The sequence below is a fragment of the Equus asinus genome, chromosome 12, assembly GCF_041296235.1.
Source record: "Equus asinus isolate D_3611 breed Donkey chromosome 12, EquAss-T2T_v2, whole genome shotgun sequence".
NCBI classification, from domain to species: Eukaryota; Metazoa; Chordata; class Mammalia; order Perissodactyla; family Equidae; genus Equus; species Equus asinus.
The window spans coordinates 47,724,493-47,747,500 of record NC_091801.1 but is presented as its reverse complement, the minus strand read 5'-3'; the positions used below and the strand labels follow the sequence as shown (position 1 = coordinate 47,747,500).

Below are 23,008 nucleotides of genomic sequence, written 5' to 3'. Positions count from 1 at the left end.
CATCATGCACATGTTCTCCCTGCAACCACCTACTTAACACTGTTTAATTGAGACTGGAAGAGGAAGATGCCTGCTTCGTGTTGAATAATTAAAAAGAAAAATCAAGCCCAGTGCAGTATCACCAAGCCTTGGTTTTCATGTGTCAAAAATACTACATATGGGGCCGGCTGTGTGGCCGAGTGGTTAAGTTTGCGCGCTCCGCTGCGACGGCCCAGGGTTCAGATCCTGGGCGCCGACATGGCACCGCTCTTCAGGCCACGTTGAGGCACATCTCACATCCCACAACTAGAAGGACCTGCAACTAAGATATACAACTATGTACAGGGGGAGTTTGGGGAGATAAAGCAGAAAAAAAAAAATACTACATAACTTGTTGGGGATGAACTTCAGACTAACATTGGACCTTAAGTTAACAATATAAAAATAAAAAATTATTTTAATAAGAATTCAGGCATAAATTAACACTAATATTTCTCCACTGTAAGTTCAGTTAAAAAATTAAAATATGCATTTCACAATAATATGAATATACTTAATACTACTGAATTGTACACTTAAAAGGGTTATGATGGTAAAAGTGAAACAAAAACAACAAAAAACATGGGTAAAAGGCTGTGAATACCTTACCAAATTCCTTACAGTTTATCATGCAGTGTAAATAATAATTAAAACAGGGATAACTACATTTAGAAGTAAGTACAAATTCAGAGGACTCATAAAACATTTTTCAAATTAAAACCAAAACAGAAACTGTATAGTCTAATAAAAAATAAAACAAATTTTCAAAACAATTCTAAGTACAGAAAATGGTTAGCAAAGATCATTCTCAAGAAAAGAGAGCACTACCACCTATGCTTCCAGACAAGTGAAAATGGTGGGCATCCAAGGGGGAAGATACGTAAGTCATAAAGAATAAATTCTGCACTCAGGGCTTTTTACCTTCTATAAATCTTACAGTCCCCAAACAAGGTAAGCACAGGCATTAGTCTGATAACCGTTCATTGTTATGCTAGCTTGAGTGAGAATGTATATTTGGTGAAATAACTTATTTCTTACCTAGAAGGAGAATACATATAGGGTATGTAACCTAAGGGCTCTAGAGATGGGGAAACTCTTAAAACAGAAAAAGCAAATATCTACAAGTCAACAGCAAAAAACACAGTTCACATTTGTAATTTGAAATAAAGAACAATTTGTTATTGTATATGTCTTCATAGTTTATAATGTAATAATTAGTGACGGGAAATTATGTTTTCAGGTTTTAATATTTTCCTCAATATAAAATTAATATTAATTTCTTATAAAAAATGGGAAAGTATAGGAAAGCAAAATAAATCTCAGATCTTAATTGATATCATTTGTGAATTGATATGTAATTGTTATGAGATATGAATTTATATATAAAACTTCTCAAGTATATCAAATACATTCTAAAATGTATGATCTTATTTTCTATAGAGTTCTATGCCATACAATTTCATTTAAATCATAAGCATCTTCTGTCATCTTTACTCATTCTTAAGAATTACTTTAAATCAATTATCAAGTACGATTTAAAGAAAAGGACTAAAGAGTAAAGCAGAAGGTCAGAATATGCGGTTAATATACATATTGAGATTAAATTTATTTTAATCAATTGACAGTTGGTGGATATTTATTTTATTTTATTTACAGGTGATCTTTTAAACCTCTTTATGTAAATTACCAGTTCAAAAAATCTGAAGTCTGAAACTCTAGTATAGTATCTAAAGGAAAGAATATCTAATTTTATACTAAAAACTCAATACAAGTTACAGATCATCTTCCTATGATACAAAAACTAAGCATAGGCATTTTTGTTAACTGATAAAATCTCAACAAAGTAAAAGGCTTGTGGATGCTGACAGGTGGAAGTCTAATGATTCCACAAAATAAACATAGCACCACATTTTAGGAAAAGTAAGAGCAGAGAAGAATAATAGTTATGTATAAAACTCCAGGGGCCGGCCTGGTGGCGCAGCAGTTAAGTGCACACGTTCCATTTCAGCAGCCCAGGGTTTGCCAGTTCAAATCACAGGTGGGAACATGGCACTGCTTGGCAAGCCATCCTGTGGTAGGCGTCCCACATATAAACTAGAGGAAGTTGGGCACAGAGTTAGCTCAGGGCCAGTCTTCCTCAGCAAAAAGAGGAGGATTGGCAGGTGTTAGCTCAGGGCTAGTCTTCCTCCAAAAAAACCAAATAAAATTTAAAAAAAGAAACTCCACAAAAACTTATGTTAGCATTTTTATTGCTGCTATTGTTAAATATGGTAAGGAAATAATACCAAGTTTTCCTCTAAATCACAAATTTTAGTTGGAACTTCCTTATGATCATATTTTAAATTCCTTAGGGAAGGGATTATGTCTTAATATTTCTACCCTCAATATCAATTACAACAGAGTCTTGCCCATTAAAAACAATTAATAAGTGATTTTTGATTTACTGAAAATATAAAACCTTTTTCAATATGGTTGGGAATATATGAGTTATACGAAATAAAGCTGAACATCTAAGGAAAAATATAAAATCAACTGAAGGTAAGTTGCCCATCATCACAAACATTAGAAGTTAAAGAGAAGAACACCACTTAAAGTGAAATCATAAAGTATTTTTTTATTACACAAAAACAAATAAAAGAAATTGTCTTATGGAAGAATATTTATGTTCTATATTTGCACAAATGATCTAGCTGAGAAAGTGAGAGAAGGGGGAGGAAAGAAGATTGAGATGTATTGTGGTTTGCCAGAATTCACTTTAAGAAAGAAGATACTATTAGCAGACATTCTTCATGGGTCTCTTGTGTTTTTGTACGTCTTTCAAGTAGAGACAGTGAATGCCTTTGTTCTCAATTGTGTTTTCAAGGGTATTGACAGTGTACAGCCTCAGAAGGTAGAGATACTGTCCTCCTCCTGAGAAAAGGGCAAGTTTACTTTCAGTCTTGCCAGGTACATATAGTGTACCTTATGCTTTCTACCCATTACGTTTAAAAGGTTCAAGTTCTCTAAATTGAGGGCTCCTCTCCTGTAAGAGTATCACCTGGCCCTCTTCATGCCACCCTGTGGGAATCAGGCTTAGGGTAGGGACAAAAGAAAACGCTAATACTCATTACTGCTAATGCTGTAGATAATGAAGTCCTTTGTCTCCATTCCGGGAGTCTCGTGTCTTTGGCCAGCACTCATGAAATTGTGGCCTGGCTAACTTGTTAGCTTAAAGGCAGGTTAAAATCACAGACCCTTTAGAGTTCTTGACACTTACCTGTTACTGTTTTTGTTTTTACAGGGCTGCTGGCATATTCAGAGGCCTGATATGACTGTTGCTTTGCCAAGGGTGCACTTCCAATGGACACCTCATCGTCTTTCCTTCTGCTAATTGGCATCACAAGAGGAACAGCTATCACAGGCTGCTGGACAGAGTCAAATGAAAAACTGAATTATTTAATTTCTTAAGCAGTGAAGATTAAACATGGCATCACTGAGGAAAGTCCTTCAGAAGTTGGAGTTGAGGCTTTATTATTTTAAAGCAATGAAAGAATGAATGAAGGCTCTCTAGCCTTCTCCATCTCTGTCTCTCTCACACACACACTCACATAGGGAAGCTTAATTCAATTTTAAATTACAATTGTATATGAAAACCAAGAGAGCTTGGAAATAATTAAAATTTAACATAAATTTTACTGAGAAGTATAAAGATAATATGTTAAGGACAAATCAAAACTAAAATTGACTTTGAAAATTATGATTACTAGAAAATAAAAAGTTATGCTTATAAAATGATATTTTTAGGAGGCTGGTTAGCTTAGTTGGTTAGAGTGTGGTGCTGTTAAAATGACATTTTTAGCAACATACTTCTAGCAACTGATTATGTACATGTTAATATGGACAGTCCAATTTTTGTTAAGAATTACTAAAAATCTCTATATTTTATCTGACATAGTGATATCCACAGCATATTTGGAAAGCACAGGAAAATATCTATAGTTATAGAAAGCTGGAAAACATGATCCTATATTGAATGCATGAGTGCTGAGCTGGACAATAAAGCAGCTCTTTCATCTTTATTCACGGAAATAAAGTGTGATGTTACTGCTGATGACACCCAATACAATCTTGTCAGATTTTTGGCAAAAAAAATAAACAGGTATTTTTAAGTTTGCTACACGATCAAAGATCAATGTTGAACTCAGTAGAAAACAGTCATCAAATGTTGGGTTTTAGCCACAAATTGAGAAGGAAATTACAGCTGGGGTAACAATAGATGATAACTATTATACAGCTGCATCAGATGATGAATCTGGAGGGGGCTGCTCAGGCAGCAGCGTGGTGTAATGCTACCCTCAGCAGCACAACAACCACACTTTTAGAGACCTAACTTTAAGCCTCACCCAACTTATAATACTTATTTAATATTATTTAGATTATGAAACAATTTCAATTAGAATATGTGTACATTACATAAGTAATATAATCAATCAAGTTATGAGCTAGAGGGGAAAAGGCATATTATTTTACAAGTTGCTACTTAGCCTGAGTAAAATGATAAGAAAGTTGATAAGAAAATAACAAGATTGGGAGTGGGCGGAGCAAAATGGCAGGGTGAGCTGACCCGGGATTCTCTCCCCTCCAAAATACAACAAAAGATTGGAAGAACTGAATTTCAGAGAATAAACATAATGCCAGCTCGTTAGAGACATACAATACCAAGAAGGCGGAGATCATAACCTTGCTTACACCCTCGGAGGCGCTGGAACGGTAGGAGAGAACATCACTCCCTCCCCTAGAGTCTGCGATCGCTGCGGCAGGGGTCGGGAAGGAGCGGGGGAGGGGCCGTGCGACCGGGGGATCATCCAGGACTCCTGCCTCTGATTCAGTGGAGACCCGCTGATGGGGGAAAGCTTCCGTCCCGGGGACGGAAATAAATCAAGGGCCTTGGGAGACCAGAGAACAGAAGTGATCTGAACCCAGACCTGTGAGAGTGAGTAACAGCCCCTCCCCCCCAGCAAAGCCAGTGGGCACAGCCATCTTGCCCCAAGGTGGAGAGCTAACACGCTGCTCTCGACCCCCATCTAGTGGCGAAAGGCTGTAACTGCAACTGAATTCTACCACCATGAGAAAAAACCGCTCCTCTACCATCCAGCAATTTATAAAAGCCCCAGACCAGAAGGAAAACAATAAAAACACAGAATTGAGTCCTGAGGACTTGGAATTAGGTAAACTAAGTGACAATGAATTCAGAGCAGCTATAATCAGAAAACTCAATGAGGTAGAGAGAAAGATAGAGAAACAAGCCAAGTTATGGAGTTACTTCACAAAAGAGATTGAAATCATAAAGAAGAATCAAACAGAATTACTTGAGATGAAAAACACAATGGACCAGATAGAATACAGATTCCCTGAATGCCCGTATAGACAAGATAGAGGAGAAAATTAGCATAATCGAGGACAGACAGGCTGAATGGCGCCAGACAGAGGAAGAAAGAGAACTAAGAATTAAAAAAAATGAGGAAAATCTCAGAGAGATAATGGATTTAATGAGGAGTAAGAACATAAGGATCATAGGAATTCCCGAGAATATGGAAAAGGAAAATGGAGCAGAAAGTGTGCTTAACAAAATTATTGAAGAGAACTTCCCAAATCTAGGGATCAATGGAGAAATGTGTGTAGAGGAGGGTTTTAGATCTCCTAGATTTGTCAATGTAAAAAGGCCTACTGCAAGGCACATCGTAGTAAAGTTGGCAAATAGGAATGATAAGGAGAGAATACTCAGGGAAGTAAGGAAAAAAAAGTGAATAACCTATAAAGGGGCCCCGATCAGACTGTCAGCGGATTTCTCTACAGAAACCTTACAAGCCAGGAGAGAATGGAGTTATATATTCAAAGCTTTGAAGGATAAAAACCTTCAGCCAAGAATACTCTATGCAGCAAGAATTTCCTTCAGATATGAGGGAGAAATTAAATCTTTTCCAGACAAACAAAAGTTAAGGGAATTTGTAACTAAAAGCCCTCCATTACAAGAAATCCTCAAGAAGGGTCTCATACTTGAAAAAAGAAAGAAGGGAGAAAGGGGACACAATCCACAGACTAGGGAGACCGATGAATAGAACCAGAACAGGATAGCAAATATTCAATTATAGCATTAGGATAAAAGTAAGGAAACTACCAAAACAAGGACGATCTTAGCACTCTAACTACAAATTAATAAGCTGAGTTGGAATAAAAAATGAAAATAATTATTTAGGAGGGGAAGAGCAAAGGGTCTAAATCAGTATTGGTCAAGTAGGTAAGAGACGACCAGAGAATAGACTATATTATACACAAGATTCTAAATACAAACTTCAAGGTAGACACTAAAATAAAGTACAGAACAGAGTCACAAATCATAGATAAGGAAAAATCTAAGAAACCCAGCATAAGAAATTGCAGTATTAAATGGGTAGTCTAAAGAACACAGGAAAAGAAACACAGGAAAACAAGATAATGAGGGACAGATTGACAGCACTAAGTCCACATACATCAATAATCACTATCAATGTGAACGGATTGAACTCTCCAATAAAAAGACACAGAGTGGCAAAATGGATTAAAGAACAAGATCCAACAATTTGTTGCCTCCAGGAAACACACCTCAGCCCCAAGGACAAACACAGACTCAGGGTGAAGGTGTGGAGGACAATACTTCAAGCAAACAGCAAGGAAAAAAAGGCAGGTGTTGCAATAATCATATCAGACCAAGTGGATTTCAAAATAAGACAGATAAAGAGAGACACAGAGGGACAATATATAATGATCAAAGGGACACTTCATCAAGAAGAAATAACGCTTATAAATATGTATGCACCCAACACAGGAGCACCAAGATTCATAAAGCAACTATTAACAGACCTAAAGGAAGATGTTAAGAACAACACAATAGTAGTAGGGGACCCCAACACCCCACTCACATCAATGGACAGATCATCCAGACAGAAAATCAACAAGGAAATAGTGGAGTTAAATGAAAAACTAAAACAATTGGACTTAATAGACATAAATAGGTCACTCCACCCTGAAAGAGCTGAATACACATTCTTCTCAAGTGCACATGGAACATTCTCTAGGATAGACCATATGTTTGGAAACAAGTCAAGCCTCTACAAATTTAAAAAAATTGAAATAATAACAAGCATCTTCTCAGATCATAGTGCTATAAGGCTAGAAATTAATTACAAGAAAAAAGCTGAGAAAGGCACAAAGATCTGGAGACTAAACAACACACTACTCAACAAGCTACAGATCATTGAAGAAATTAAAGAAGAAATCAAAAAATACCTGCAAACAAATGAAAATGATGGCATGCCATACCAACTCATATGGGATACAGCAAAAGCTGTATTAAAAGGAAAATTCATCGCAATACAGGCACATCTTAATAAACAAGAAAAATCCCAAATAAGCAACCTTAAAACACACCTAACTGAACTAGAGAAAAAAGAACACATGAAGCCCAAAGTCAGCAGAAGGAGAGAATTAATAAAAATCAGAGCAGAAATAAATACTATTGAAACGAAAAAGGCAGTAGAAAGGATCAATGAGACAAAGAGCTGGTTTTTTGAGAAGATAAATAAAATTGACAAACCACTAGCCAGACTCACAAAGAAAAAAAGGGAGAAAGCTCAAATAAACAAAATCAGAAATGAAAGAGGAGAAATAACAACAGACTCTGCAGAAATACAACGGATTATAAGAGAATACTACAAAAAACTATATGCCAACAGAATGATAACCTGGAGGAAATGGATAAATTCTTGGACTCCTACAATCTCCCAAAGCTCACTCAAGAAGAGGCAGACAATTTGAACAGACCAATGACAAGGAAAGAGATTGAAACAGCAATCAAAAACATCCCAAAGAATAAAACCCCAGGACCAGATGGCTTTCCTGGGGAATTCTACCAAACTTTCAGAAAGGATTTAATACCTATCCTTTTCAAGCTATTCCAAAAAATTAGGGAAGATGGAACACTTCCTAACACATTCTATGAGGCCAACATCACGCTGATACCAAAACCAGACAAGGACAACACGAAAAAAGAGAACTACAGGCCAGTATCACTGATGAACATAGATGCAAAAATTCTAAACAAAATTTTGGCAACCAGAATTCAGCAATTCATCAAAAGAATCATACATCATGATCAGCTGGGATTCATACCAGGGACACAGGGATGGTTCAACATTCGCAAATCAATCAACATGATACACCACATCAACAAACTGAGGAATAAAAACCACATGATCATCTCAATAGATGCAGAGAAGGCATTTGACAAGATGCAACAGCCATTTATGATAAAAACTATGAACAAAATGGGCATAGAGGGAAACTACCTCAACATAATAAAGGCCATATATGATAGACCCACAGCCAACATCATACTCAATGGACAAAAGCTGAAAGCCATCCCTCTGAGGACAGGAACAAGACAAGGGTGCCCACTTTCACCACTCCTATTCAACATAGTACTGGAGGTGCTGGCCAGAGCAATTCGGCAGGAAAAAAAAATAAAAGGAATCCAAATAGGTAACGAAGAAGTAAAACTCGCGTTGTTTGCAGACGACATGATCTTATACATAGAAAACCCCAAAGAATCCACAGAAAAACTATTAGAAATAATCAACAACTACAGCAAAGTAGCAGGGTATAAAATTAACGTGCATAAATCAGTAGCATTTCTATACACTAACAATAAACTAACAGAAAAAGAACTCAAGAACTCTATCCCATTCACAATCGCAACGAAAAGAATAAAATACCTTGGGATAAACTTAACCAAGGAAGTGAAGGATCTATACAATGAAAACTACAAGACTTTCTTGAAAGAAATTGACGATGACATAAAGAGATGGAAAGACATTCCTTGCACATGGATTGGAAGAATAAACATAGTTAAAATGTCCATACTACCCAAAGCAATATACAGATTCAATGCTATCCCAATCAGAATCCCAAGAACATTCTTCACAGAAATTCAACAAACAATCCTAAAATTCATATGGGGGAACAAAAGACCACGAATTGCTAAAGCAATCTTGAGCAAGAAAAACAAAGCCGGCGGAATCACAATCCCTGATTTCAAAACATACTACAAAGCTACAGTGATCAAAACAGCATGGTACTGGTACAAAAACAGGTGCACAGATCAATGGAACAGAATTGAAAGCCCAGAGATAAAACCACACATCTATGGACAGCTAATCTTCGACAAAGGAGCAGAGGGCCTACAATGGAGAAAAGAAAGTCTCTTCAACAAATGGTGCTGGGAAAACTGGACAGCCACATGCAAAAGATTGAAAATCGACCATTCTTTTTCACCACACACCAAAATAAACTCAAAATGGATCAAAGACCTAAAGATTAGGCCTGAGACAATAAGTCTTTTGGAAGAGAATATAGGTAGTACACTCTTTGACATCAGTTTCAAAAGAATCTTTTCGGACACTGTAACTCCTCAGTTGAGGGAAACAATAGAAAGAATAAACAAATGGGACTTCATCAGACTAAAGAGCTTCTTCAAGGCAAGGGAAAACAGAATTGAAACAAAAAAACAGCTCACTAATTGGGAAAAAATATTTACAAGCCACTTATCCGACAAAGGGTTAATCTCCATAATATACAAAGAACTCACACTGCTTAACAACAAAAAAACAAACAACCCGATCAAAAAATGGGCAGAGGACATGAACAGACATTTCTCAAAAGAAGATATGAATATGGCCAATAGACACATGAAAAGATGTTCATCATCGCTAATCATCAGGGAAATGCAAATCAAAACTACACTAAGATATCACCTTACCCCCGTTAGATTGGCAAAAACATCCAAAACCAAGAACGACAAATGTTGGAGAGGTTGTGGAGAAAGAGGAACCCTCATACACTGTTGGTGGGAATGCAAACTGGTACAGCCACTATGGAAAACAGTATGGAGATTTCTCAAAAAGTTAAAAATAGAAATACCCTATGACCCAGCCATCCCATTACTGGGTATCTATCCTAAGAACCTGATATCAGATATCTCAAGAGTCCGTTGCACCCCTATGTTCATCGCAGCATTATTTACAATAGCCAAGACGTGGAACCAGCCTACATGCCCAGAAACTGATGATTGGATAAAGAAGATGTGGTATATATACACAATGGAATACTACTCAGCCATAAAAAAAGACGAAATTGGCCCATTCACAACAATGTGGATGGACCTCGAGGGCATTATGTTAAGCGAAATAAGTCAGTCAGAGAAAGACGAACTCTATATGACTCCACTCATAGGTGGAAATTAGTATATTGAGAAGGAGATCTGATCGGTGGTTACCAGGGAAAAGGGGGGGTGGGGGAAGGGCACGGAGGGGGTAGTGGTGTACCCACAACATGACTAACAAAAATGTACAACTGAAATTTCACAAGCCTGTAATCCATCATAACATTAATAAAAAAAAAAAAAAAAAAAAAAAATTAAAATTTTGTACTTTAAGAATATCATAAATAAAAATCAAACCTGAAAAAAAATAAAAAATAAAAAAAAAATAAATAAATAAAAATCTTTGAAAGTGCTTGCTATCAGTCAAAAGAATGTTTAATTTACTTAAGGTGCTAGAATACTATTTAACCTTCAGGGATATCTATGGTGTACTGGAGATAAATGCATCACTTATAAAATAACCAGTGAAGACCTTACAATACAATGGAATATGATTCAGCCATAAAAAAAAAGAAGAAAATCTTGCCACTGGCAACAACATGGATGGACGCTGAAGTCACTATGATAAGAGAAATAAGTCAGACAAAGATAAATACCATATGATCTCACTTATATGTGGAATCTAAACAAAACAAAAAAGCCAAACACAGAGACACAGAGAACAGATGGGTGGTTGCCAGAGGCAGAGGGTGGGAGAAATGGGTGAAGAGGGTCAAAAGTAAAAACTTCTAGTTATAAAATAAATAAGTTATGGGATGTAATGTACAGCATGATGACTATAGGTAATAATGCTATATTGTATGTTTGAAAATTGCTAAGAGTAAATCTTAAAAGTTCTCAACAGAAGGAAAGAAATGTGTAACTATGTGTGGTGATGAATTTGATCTAGACATTGTGGTGATCATTTTGCAATATATACAAATATCAAATCATTATGTTGCAGACCTGAAACTAATATAACATTATATGTCAATTATATCTCAATAAGGAAAAAGAAATTTACAACTAAAATGGTTTTCAAATGGTCCCTGCCACTAGTCTTACTTCCCCATCACTCACACTCTACATTCTGCTAGAGTAAACTTTCTAAAATCCAAATCTATTTATATCAGTTTCCTGTACTTCCTCTTTACCCTTCAGGATAAAGTATCAAACACTTAGCATCATAAATAAAATCTTTTATAAATTGGTTTCTAATTTCTATCAGTTTCTAAAGGACTCTTGCCTCTAGTCTGGAAAAACTGGAGGTCCCTTTCTTGTCAAGTGTTTGCATATTCTTTGCCTCTGCTCACACAGTTCAGTCTAGAACAACCTTCCCTGTCTGGCTTACTCCTATGATGCTCAGCTCAACTGTCAATTCCTCTTTTTAACACTCTTATCTCCTTGTGAGAACTCTTCCTCCTTTTTGTTTTCATATAATCCTATACATACATCTAATGTAGCAATTACTAAGAACAGCATTACTATATTCCTTCATATTCTCAAATACGCTAAATACCTCTAGAGGGAAGGATATTCTCAACCATGAGTTTTATTTCTGTAGCCCCAGTATCTAGCATATTGCCTCATATTCTGTATCTACTTGATAAAAAGGAAGGAAGGAGTGGGGGAGGGATGGCAGGAGTTTCAAATTAAATTAGGAGAAAGTGAAGAAAAAACCTTTAAAAGATGCTCCTTGAGACATGGGTTGTAGTTTTTGGACAATTTTTTATATTCTTATGTAATTATATAATTGTGTATTTTTCTCCTATCAACTAGCTTAAATTTACTTAAGAAAAAAGATATAATGCTATTCCAAGTAGAATATTACAAAACCACAATTAAGACAATGGGAAAATGCAATTCAATATAGCATAAATTTGGCCTTAAAAATTCTTAGTTCTGCCGTTTACTACATATATGACAACAGGTAAGTAAATCTCAATAAGCATCAGTTTCTTCATCTTTAAGATGGGAATAATAAACCCATCTATCAGAATTACATTTAAGTGACATGACGTAGAGAATTATATTTAAGTATTCTAGAAAGTACAGTTAGTTACTTTTTATTTTGTAATTTATATTCTTTTAAACTAACAAATACCCCAACTCTCTTGCACCAACAGTCCCAATCCCAGAGTTAGGCACACAAAGCACATCCGTTGAATAAACTTAAAGATGAAGAAGAAATATAGAGATAATAAAAATGAAAGCTAACATTTACTAAGTAATTCTTACGTATAAAATACTCTGAGAACAAACATGTTGGTGCTATGAGGGAAAACAGGCCAGTGAACCAGGACCATTTAAACTAGGCCGTCTTTTGGATCTCCTTTACAAGCAATTGTACAGAAAGCCCCTTTAATAGTCAATGAAACTCTACTTTGAGCTATAATTTCTTGTACAGAAATTAAGGAATAGAACTGCTTGAAAGGGCAGAGTGGGGGACCAAAAAATTCTAGCACATGTAAAAATAAAATCAACAGAAGAAATATATAACTCTGATAAATGAGAAAAGGATTTTTTCATTTAGAGAATAAATTATAAAAATTTCTCACCTGCTGCATATGTCTATTGGTTCGTTTCTGAGGCTGATAAATGAGCCAAGTGTATAAGACTGGATCAATATTAACTGCTAGTCCTTGTACACTACAAAGAAGTACGGCACCTAAAAAACAAGATTTTAAATTCTTATAATTCGTCATTAAAAATAATAAGCTTGATGTCACTTCAAACCAATTAGGATAGCTATAATAAAAAAGACAACAACAAGTGTTGACAAGGATTTGGAGGAATTCAAACCCTCATACATTGCTGGTGGGAATACAAAATCGTGCAAATACTTTGGAAAATGGATTGGCATTTCCTCAAAAAGCAAAACATACAATATAACCCAACAATTCTATTCCTAAGTATATACCAAAAGAACTGAAATCATATGTCCACACAAAATCTTGCACATAAATTTTCAGAGCATTATTCATAAAAAAAGTGGAAAGAACATGAATGTCCATGAACAATATGAACTGTCCGTGGACAAACAACATGAAGTCATAGAATGCAAACTTATCTGTAAAAAGGAATGAAGTATGGATACACGCTACAACATGGATAAACCTTGAAAATAAGCTAAGTGAAAGAAGCTAGTGACAGAAAACCACATATTGTATGATTCCACTTACATGAAATGGCCAGAACAGGCAAAATCATAGAGGAGAAAAGACAGACTGGTGGATGCCAGGGCCTGGCGGGAGGGAAGAATGGAAAATAACTGCTAATAGATGTGCAGTTCTTTTGGGAGTGATGAAAATTTTCTGGAATTAGAAAATGGTGACCGTTGTACACCCTTGCAAACACATTAAAAACCACTCAATTATGCACTTTAAAATAATAAATTTTTTGGAATGTGAATTGTATCTCATCAAAACTGCATTCATCTTTTAAAAATAGGACTAAGCTTAATTTTTTTAACTTTTTATTGAGATTATGATAGTTTACAACCTTGTGAAATTTCAGTTGTACATTATTGTTTGTCAGTCGTGTTGTAGGTGCACCACTTCACCCTTTGTGCCCACCTCAACCCTCCCTTTCCTCTGGTAGCTACCAATCTGTTCTCTTTGTCTAGATGTTCAACTTCCACATAGGAGTAGAGTCATACAGAGATTGTTTTTCTCTATCTGGCTGTAATAAGTTTAATTTTTTAAGCAAACAGCAATTTCTATACTTGCCATAAGAACGGAGTATTATCTTCCTTTTGTTTCTATTACAAAACTAATTCATGATGTGAAAGGAAACATTGTTATAACCACTCAACGAATCATTGTAAATTACAGCTTTAAATGTTAGAAAGCAAAGGGAGAGAGCTGCCTAGATGAAATGCAGGCTAACATTCTGACATAAAACACAAAGCTGAAGTGTAACAAGTTGCAATTCCATCCTACTAAAATGTTTTTGTCCCTCTCTAATAAAAAGCAGCTATCATAGAACTTAACGAAGGCAGACTATCCCATTCTTAATTTATACGCAGGTTACGTATATCCATAAGTAAGTTTTTGGATTTCTACATATATTTTTGATAAAAATATTATTGGCACCACCAGGATTTATGGAATATGAAGGGAGGGGTATTTGCCAGTTTTGCTCTCAATTATATCTCCAGGATCTAGAAAAGTATCTGCTGCATGGTAGGAGATGAAAAAAAAATTCAGAATAAATGGTAGATACGTTCTCAGGTTAGCTGAAAGAAGCCCATTTGTTCTATAATATTGCAGATTATTTAAACAATTAGTAAAATTAGCATTAATACCAGATCCTATGAAAAGTGAACTACACAGAGATGGAGGTAGAAGGATGGAAGAGAAGAAAGAGAAAAAGAAACTTCCCCTTTTCTCAAATCTTTGCACAGAATTTTCAAACAAGTGAAACCATGTATACTCCTATTCCACCTTACAGTGCTCCTTCTCTCAGGGACCCAGATCAGTACAGATTCCTAGGCAGAATGCTAAGATAACATAAGCAATCCCTCCTTCATGTACCAATGCATGTGCTGGTGAGCAATGATTTGCTCAAATACATAACAGTAGGGATGATGGGGAATACAAGATGATTGCAAAAGAGGAGTCATAATTGAAGTCGACTGGAAAATAGAATTTAGCATATATTTTAAATATATATATTTTCCTATAATAGAACACAAATTCCTCATAAGAATTTAAATTCTTCTATTTCTCAAATACCACTAGTGTACAGAATAAAGGCTTAAAAATGCTATGTTATATTAAGGGAAATAAAATTGAACCTTCCCAAAATAATATCCAGTTTTTAAACAATTCTAGCAGCTCTCCACAAACTAACAAAAATACAGTATTACAGTATGCAGCAAGAGTTAACTTGAAAGGTGTTCTTGTTTTATAAGAACTCATTCTCTCCAAAAATGTTATTAGGTAAGAAATAGAATTTGTCTCCACATGAAAAAGTATTTATTAAAACCTTTTTATTTTAAAGAAATGAGTTGCACACATTTAAATGGAGAGTTTTAAAAATTTATTTAAATTCAAGAATATATAATTCAATCTTAAAGGTTAAAAGACTTTTCTAAAATCCATGCAGAAATGAAATTCCAATTAGATTTAAACTACTATGGACTGTTTCCTGCCACATGAGCCCACTGTAATAGAATTTGTTTTATAATTAACATCACATAAATATTAAAGACACCACAAATAATATATGATTAACAATAAATAATGCCTTCCACCAAAAGAAGGAATTACAAAAAGAAAGAAGACACTGGGATCCTGAAGACAAAGGATCCAACACAGGAGGAAAATGATGGGAATCCCCAAGACAACAACAATTAATTAGGGACAGGTATAGGGAAAACCTAGTAACAACAAACACAATTATGAAATACAGGAAAACTAATGTTATAAAGGAAAGGATAACTGATCATAAAATACAACATGAATGTGCCATGAACAACATATATAGACAGACTATGTTAATTCTGAAAAAATAAATGAGTTAATCAAAGTTATGATATAAAAATATTGGGACTATACATATATAAAGAATGTGTGATGGGAGCTGGAAAAGGTAAGGTTTGGCCAATTGTCATTTTCCACAGTAAGACATCAATAAACAATGCTCCAAGATGAACAATCAAGAAGGAGTAAGAAAAGCTATGTTATTTAAAAATACGGAAGTAAATACCAAAATAATTACTGAAAAGATGTGAAACTAGCCATCTCTTGAAGATGGAACATTATAAAACAAGTGCAGTTGCTTTGAGGAAGAATATAATTAGGATTCTCAAACTAAGGACAACAGAAAAGAGAGGCAGATGAGTCTTAGATTTTCTTGCTGAGGAATATCCCTCTAGCTGCTAGCAAAAAGCAGAAAATTTTCTCTTTGAAAAAGTCTCCAATTAATTGTCATGTGACAGCCACAAATGAAGATCTGTGAATGGTTTCCATAACAAAAAATCAGCAAGCAGTGCAGAAGGCAAGCTACATTAAGTGAGAGTCCAAAAACTCAACAAACAAGTAATTTTGATCATCAAACACTGGAAATATTTGAACACAGAACACAAAACAAACATGTATAAAATGTTTAAAACACAAAAGTATAAAAGCATGAAAACGAGCACACAAGGAGAAAGAATCAGCAAAGAACATATTTTAAAGAAAAATGGAAATTATAGAAATGACATTTAATTGTTCAAGTAAAAAACTCATCAAACAGGTTAAACAGCAGATTAGATATAGTAGAAGAGAAAATTAGTGAAATGGAATAAGCAGAATTAGATAACTTAGAATACATCTGAGATGGAAAAATGAAAGTACACTATTAAAATGAGACTAAGAGATATCAGAACTGAGTATGAACACCAAACATATGTCTAATTAGATTCTAGAGGGAGATACTAAGGAATGCAGACGAGGTAATATTGTGAAAAAGATAACAGCTGAGAATTTTACAGAATTGTTGAAAGAGAGCAAGCATCAAACCCAAGAATCCCAACAAATCCAAACTTCATAATTAAAAATAAACCTATATTAAGCAAAAAAAACCCAAAAGCTACAAAACACTTAAAAGAAAGAGAAGATGAGAAAAGCACTCCAAATGAAAAGAAAGATCACCTATGGAATAAAAAAGGAAATAAACTGACACTCAACTCCTTAGCAAATAGTCAATGGTATTCATTATATGATTTTACTTCAAAACGTACATAGATATTACACATATTCTTTTGTATGTACCAAGTTTTACATTTAAAAAATAATAAAAAGAAATTAAATTGATTTTTTAAAATAAATCAGAACAAGTTTTGCTCTATTATTAAATATCTCAAGTCCAAGCCCCAATTTTTTTTCAGTCACAATGAAAAATACACATAACATCTATATAAACAAAGCACTATATGAATTTAGAAGCATGCAAACTGAAAAAGACAAAAGTAAACTAAGAAATTACAGACATTCGCCATTTGGGGGAAGTTATTATAAAAGATTTTTCAGATGTGCCAAAAACTAAAAGTGTTGACTAAATTTTTAAAAACCTTCTCAGTAAGTTATCATTACACCTTTTTAACTGAAATTTTAGAGAAAGAAAAAGGAAAACAAATGTAACAAATATGTTCACATAGAAAACCTAATCTTAAAAGCCTTATTTTATTATAATACAGTTAAAAAGTATTCACAAACATTCCTATTAACTTATATAATTACATTATTCCAAATATGACTAAATGACTTATAGCCAGGCTTAAACTTTATGAATGTTAAATAGGTGATCAAAGAGAATAATCTTAATTTAACATCAATTCAGTTGAAATTACAATTTAGAGATAGTGTTCTTTTAAATTACAATTTAGAGATAGTGTTCTTTTAAATTTAAAGGGATATTTTCATATTATACTCAATTTAAGAGACACAGCCTTTAAAAATAACACAAGATCTGACATATAAGCATGCAATTAGTCTGATACTGAGTTGACTCCGAACAGATCCCCCACAAATAACTAAATTTTCGCAAAAATATTATTCTGTTCAATTTTAGCTGGGAGACAACTAATGAGAAAATTGTACTTTACTTCTCTGTTCACTGCCAAAATGGGTCACTTATCCACATTCCACTCAGGCTTCACCAATTAGTTAAACCAAGGCATTACAGTCATTTGCAGTTAAATCCCAAGCTAAAGAATGAGAACTGAAATCGGGGTTAGAGAAAAAGTTGCAGAGCATTAAAATTAAACATACATGCTTCTCGTCACCTATAGAAATCTTGTCAACCAATGAGATTGTCTTGTAAAATATCAAGTCATAAACAGGAAAAAGTGCCCTGCACTTTATCTTGAACCAATGAATGAGATAAGAAACACAGACATATTAATCTTCATGTGAGTAGCTAAAACTCACTATTTTTCTATTATGCAGTTATAGTAAAGTAAGAAGTTTTTAGATTCGTATAGTTCTTAAGAAAATATTTGCTATTTTTATTTTTAAGAATAATTTCAAGAATTTTGGCTAAACAGTTAAGTAAACAAAAAAGGAAGAATCAATATTTCAAAAACAATGGTGGAGAATAAAGGAAAGACACAGTAATCAGAGGCTAAGAAATAACAGAGCAGAGATGAGCTGACAACTATTGGCAACTTTAACAAAGGTAATCGTCAAATTTAGTATAAATGAATCTATGATTTTTAGGTATGTGTGTACGGGAGCTCATGTTACTTAATTAACAATTACTTCCCCTTCTCTTAGGATATAGAAAATCACAAGAGAATTCTATTCCATCATAACAACAAGAACAAGCCATATAACCTATCGAAGCTTTTCAATTCATCAGACAGCAGTGTTCACAAAGAAACCTAATGAATGAAAATACTAAAAGTGAAAAGTCCCTCACAGGAGAGAAAGAATGAATAGAGGCTTTCATTCTTGGCACAGCAGTAGGAGGAGAAGAAAGCTGATAAGAAGAAAACAAGTGAACTTTTAACAAATGTTTAAAGACATTTTGGGGGCTGGCCTGACAGCTTAAAATCTTTGAGAACCCTAGACACAAGAGGAGTCCACTCACCTTCATCTCTTTTCAACAAGCCTCCATCAAACGCTCACGAGATGACAGGAGACAGGACTGGATGAGTAAAACCCCTCTGAGCTGGAGGCACATGGAGCCTGATGAAGTCTGAGTGTAAAGAAGGAGAACTGAAAGCAATCTCACGAGGCACTCTTAAGTTTTCTGTGAGCACCAAGCAGGGCAATCTGTGACTAGGAGAGGGGAAGAGAAACTAAGAAAGATCCCTCCATAAGGACAGGTGAACAAGGCCTGCTGAAGTCTGAGGGTAGGTCAGGTGAACTGAGAGAAAATCACGAACCATACTAAAGGAAAGATTCTGACCCTGCTGTCCAAAAAATTCGAAGGCTGCAGTAACTTAATATAAGAAAGCAAGAAGCAGACCCAGCTCAACCACCCAACAGAAAGCAAAGGCCAGATTCAACTCAACTATTCCAATAACATGACAAAAGAAGAGGTATGCCCTTTTGTGAACATAAACATTATTTACCATAGGCTTTATTATACTTTTTACACACAATGTCTCGTAGTCAATAAAAAAAATTATGAAACATACAGTAAAACAAGAACTGACTCATTATCAAAAGAGACAAGAGTCAATAGAACTAGTCCCAAAGGTGATGCAAATATTGGAATTATCAAACGGATGATAAAACAACTCTGATAAACATGCTAAAGAACATAGTGAAAAAGTTAGGCCACAAGCATGAGCTGAAGAGTAAGTGTAGCAAAGAGACAGAAACTATTATCAAGAGCCAAATGGAAATAAAAGAACTTTAAAAATACACTATCAGAGGTGAAAAAGTCTTTCAAGAACTCTTTCCAAAACTGATGAATGTTATCAACTGACAGATTCAAAAAACTCAGGAAATTCCAAGAAGAATAAATAAAAAGAAAACTAGATGTAGACACATCACGATCAAAATGCAGAAAACCAAAGGTAGAAAAAGTTTTGAAATTACCCAGAGCAAAAAGAGACACAATACATATAAAGGAACCATGATAACGATAACTTCTCACCAGAAATAATGGTGGTCAAAATACTATGGAATGACATCTTTAAAGTGCTAAATAAAAAAACAACCTAGATTTCTATATCCATTGAAAATATCCTTTAAAAATGAAGGCAAAATAAAAACAACAAAAACAATTTGTCTCCAAAGACGTGTACTACTAGAAATTATTAGACAAGTGCTAAATTCAGGCCAAAAGAAAATTATACCAAATAGAAACTCAATTCTAGAAAAGGAATTAAAGGACACCAGAAAGAGTAAATACATTGGTAAATAAAGAGGACTTCCTAAAAATATTCTTTCTTTCTTCCTTACTGTATACATACAGTCACAGTTTTAAATATATATAGGCATATATATGTGTATTTTTTAAATCTCTTTAAAAACACTCTTGACTGTTTAAAGTAAAAATAACTACAATGTAATATAGGGTTCATATTGCACATACAAGTAAAATACATGCCCACAGAAAAGAAAGAACAGGATGGTGGTAACTTGAAGTAAAATAGTGTAACAATGCATTCATCTTATTTTTTAGCTCATCAATTCCTTCCCTGTCCTCTGAACTTGCCATTTTACTGTCAAGCCCAATTCAGATCTGACACAAAATATTTACTAAATACCTATTTATATACTTTCTTCTTTCCATCTATCCAAATTCTGCACATCCTTTGATTCAAATTAGCCTCCACCATTAAGACTTCCTACTACCACTGATCTTTCCATTCTCTGGCCAACTACAATACTGAGTATTACAGAATTCATTTTAGCTACTGACTCAGTTTAGTTTTCTCAGTAAATAAGAATGTCATCAACTAAGAATAAGAATGACAGAGGACGTTATGAGTGCTTTAGGAAACTGCAGAATGTGCGAAATAGTGACATTGTTTTACAACATTAAAGACCCATCTGTGCTCCTTGGTCACGAATTCAAAGGGAGTCAACTCATACTGGTTGAGTACTTTTTTCCAGTCCAGTTCAGGCACAGAGAAGGCAGAAGATTTGGATTTCAACAAGGCTGTGTGCTTCTTGATTTTTTCCTGCTGTTGTTCTTTCTTCTCCCCAGATCAAATAGTTAATCAGTTTTATCAGATATTAAGTTAATAATTAGTCTCTTTCTACCTTACCCATGTGTATTATTTGTTAGTTGGCCCAGAATACACAAATGAGATTTAATGGTAACTCCAAACCATAAGTGTCACTAATTAATACTTTGTGCTGTTTCAAAGTTTTCTCCTCTAACTTTATATTCATGACATAAAACCTAAAACCATAAAGGTAATTATACACAGCTTTGACAATGAAAAGCTTAATTAGAACTTCTAAATGATAAAAGATAACAAACACAATTAAAGCAAAAAGTCAGACTAGAAGAAAATATTAGAAAAACACATAACAAAGATAATATTCATGGCATAGGATGATCTCCTAAAACTTACTAAGAAAAAAAATACACACTCAAGGGCAAACAATATAACCAGACAAATCACCGAATAAATACAACCAGCTTTCACTAATGCTCAGCATCACTAGGAGCCAAATAAGTTCAAACTAAAACAATAAGATAATTTTTCAGTGATAGATTAACAAAAGCTTAAACGAATGAAATTCTACTAGATTAACAAAAGCTTAAATGAATGAAATTCTACTACTGATAAGGCTATGAAGGATAAAGCACTCTTAGGCTCTGCTGAAAGAAGTGGAAATTGGTACAATCTTTTTGAAGGCCATTTTGGAATTACCTATTAAAATTTTAAGTGCACAACTCAATGACCCAGCAATTTTAGTTCTTGTAATCCTACAGTAACACTCATAGATGCTTTTAAAGGTATACGGACAAAGATGCTCATTTGTAGCACTATTTACAGTAAAAATATGTAAGTAACATCAGCATATATGGTCAAATTATGATAATTTATTTAATGGAACACCATTCAGCTATTAAATGATGAAGTAGAGATGTACGTAACGACACAAAAATAAGTGCAGAATAGCATATTTAAAGTGAAAAAAAGTAAAATGCAGATACAAGTGTACTGCACAGAAATTTCAGGTATAACAGGTATGTATGTATATTTTAACATAAAATATGCTTATATACAATATACATGTATATTTACACATAAAATAGTGATATGTCTGAGTGTATGTGTGTGAATATACAAATGATAATACTATAGAAAAAGATGTGCAAGTATATGAGCGATGCTGGATACAAGGTAGAACAAACATATCACTTCATGATTTAAAAACATTACTATATTATTATTTATATTCTAAAATCAAGAAACTATTTCAAGCAGTTTTCCTTATCAGAATTTTGAATTTCAATGAAAACTTTGATTCATACAAGAAACTAAAGCAAATACTTTATTCATCACAAAGAAAAATCATTTAGAAAATTACCAGATCTCATAAAAGTCTTTTATTTATCTTTATTTGTTACTGTTCTTTATTCAGAATCCTCATCCCAGTGATCCTGCACCAAATCAGTATGAACAAATCTAGGATCCATAACTAAAAAATAATTTTTAAAACAAATTCTTCAATTTAAACTGAACTTAGTTTTATAGGAAAATATAATCAAAACATAGATTAAAACTCAACATTAATCTTACTCATAATAGTTATTACTAATTGACTCATACCACAGTAAAATATTTTCTGTCTAATATTATGATACTCATAATTCCAAATATTTCTATATATCTTTTGCAAATAGGCCCCAAACTCACATATATATCTCAAATGTATTTGCATATATCAAATAACTTAAGGCTCTGAGCATTGTAAAGACACTGTAAACAATACGACAGAATTACGTTTCGAATTAACGATGCATAAAATAAGAACTGATGTACAATAATTTGGAATAAACCAGTATTTAGTTTGGTTTAACTAACTTAAAGCCAGTACTAACAATCTCTAATCATGCTTAATTCTAAATACTTAATTTATAATGTACTAAGCATTTTAATTTTGCTGACTATATGAATTTCCACATATGGCTTAAATTTTAAGCACACAGAGTAAAGGATCACATGCATGTATTTTTCTTTATAGATTCTAGCAGGAAGCTTAATAAATGTTTTTTATTATAATGATCCTTAAAATGAAATGGAAGAAGAATCTTCAGTCATTCACACTAGACGGTATCTGTGGTTTTTAAATACCACATACCAGTAGA

The 23,008-nt window shown here is 34.0% G+C and overlaps 1 protein-coding gene across 12 annotated transcripts in view; it reads right to left on the bottom strand.

Moving 5' to 3' along the window:
* Positions 1–23,008, bottom strand: part of VPS13B (vacuolar protein sorting 13 homolog B) — a 781,052-nt gene that overhangs the window by 445,488 nt on the left and 312,556 nt on the right. For 11 of the 12 annotated variants that reach the window (XR_011493286.1, XR_011493288.1, XM_044743909.2 and 8 more), the window contains 2 exons: positions 12,790–12,899; positions 3,275–3,422 (listed from right to left, as the gene is read on the bottom strand). Coding sequence is in view for 10 of the 12 variants with exons in the window: in XM_044743909.2 (XP_044599844.2) it covers positions 3,275–3,422; positions 12,790–12,899 (258 nt within the window). In the remaining 2 variants the exon portion in view is untranslated. The remainder of the gene's footprint in view (positions 1–3,274; positions 3,423–12,789; positions 12,900–23,008) is intronic. The other variant, XM_044743907.2, reaches the window with a different exon arrangement.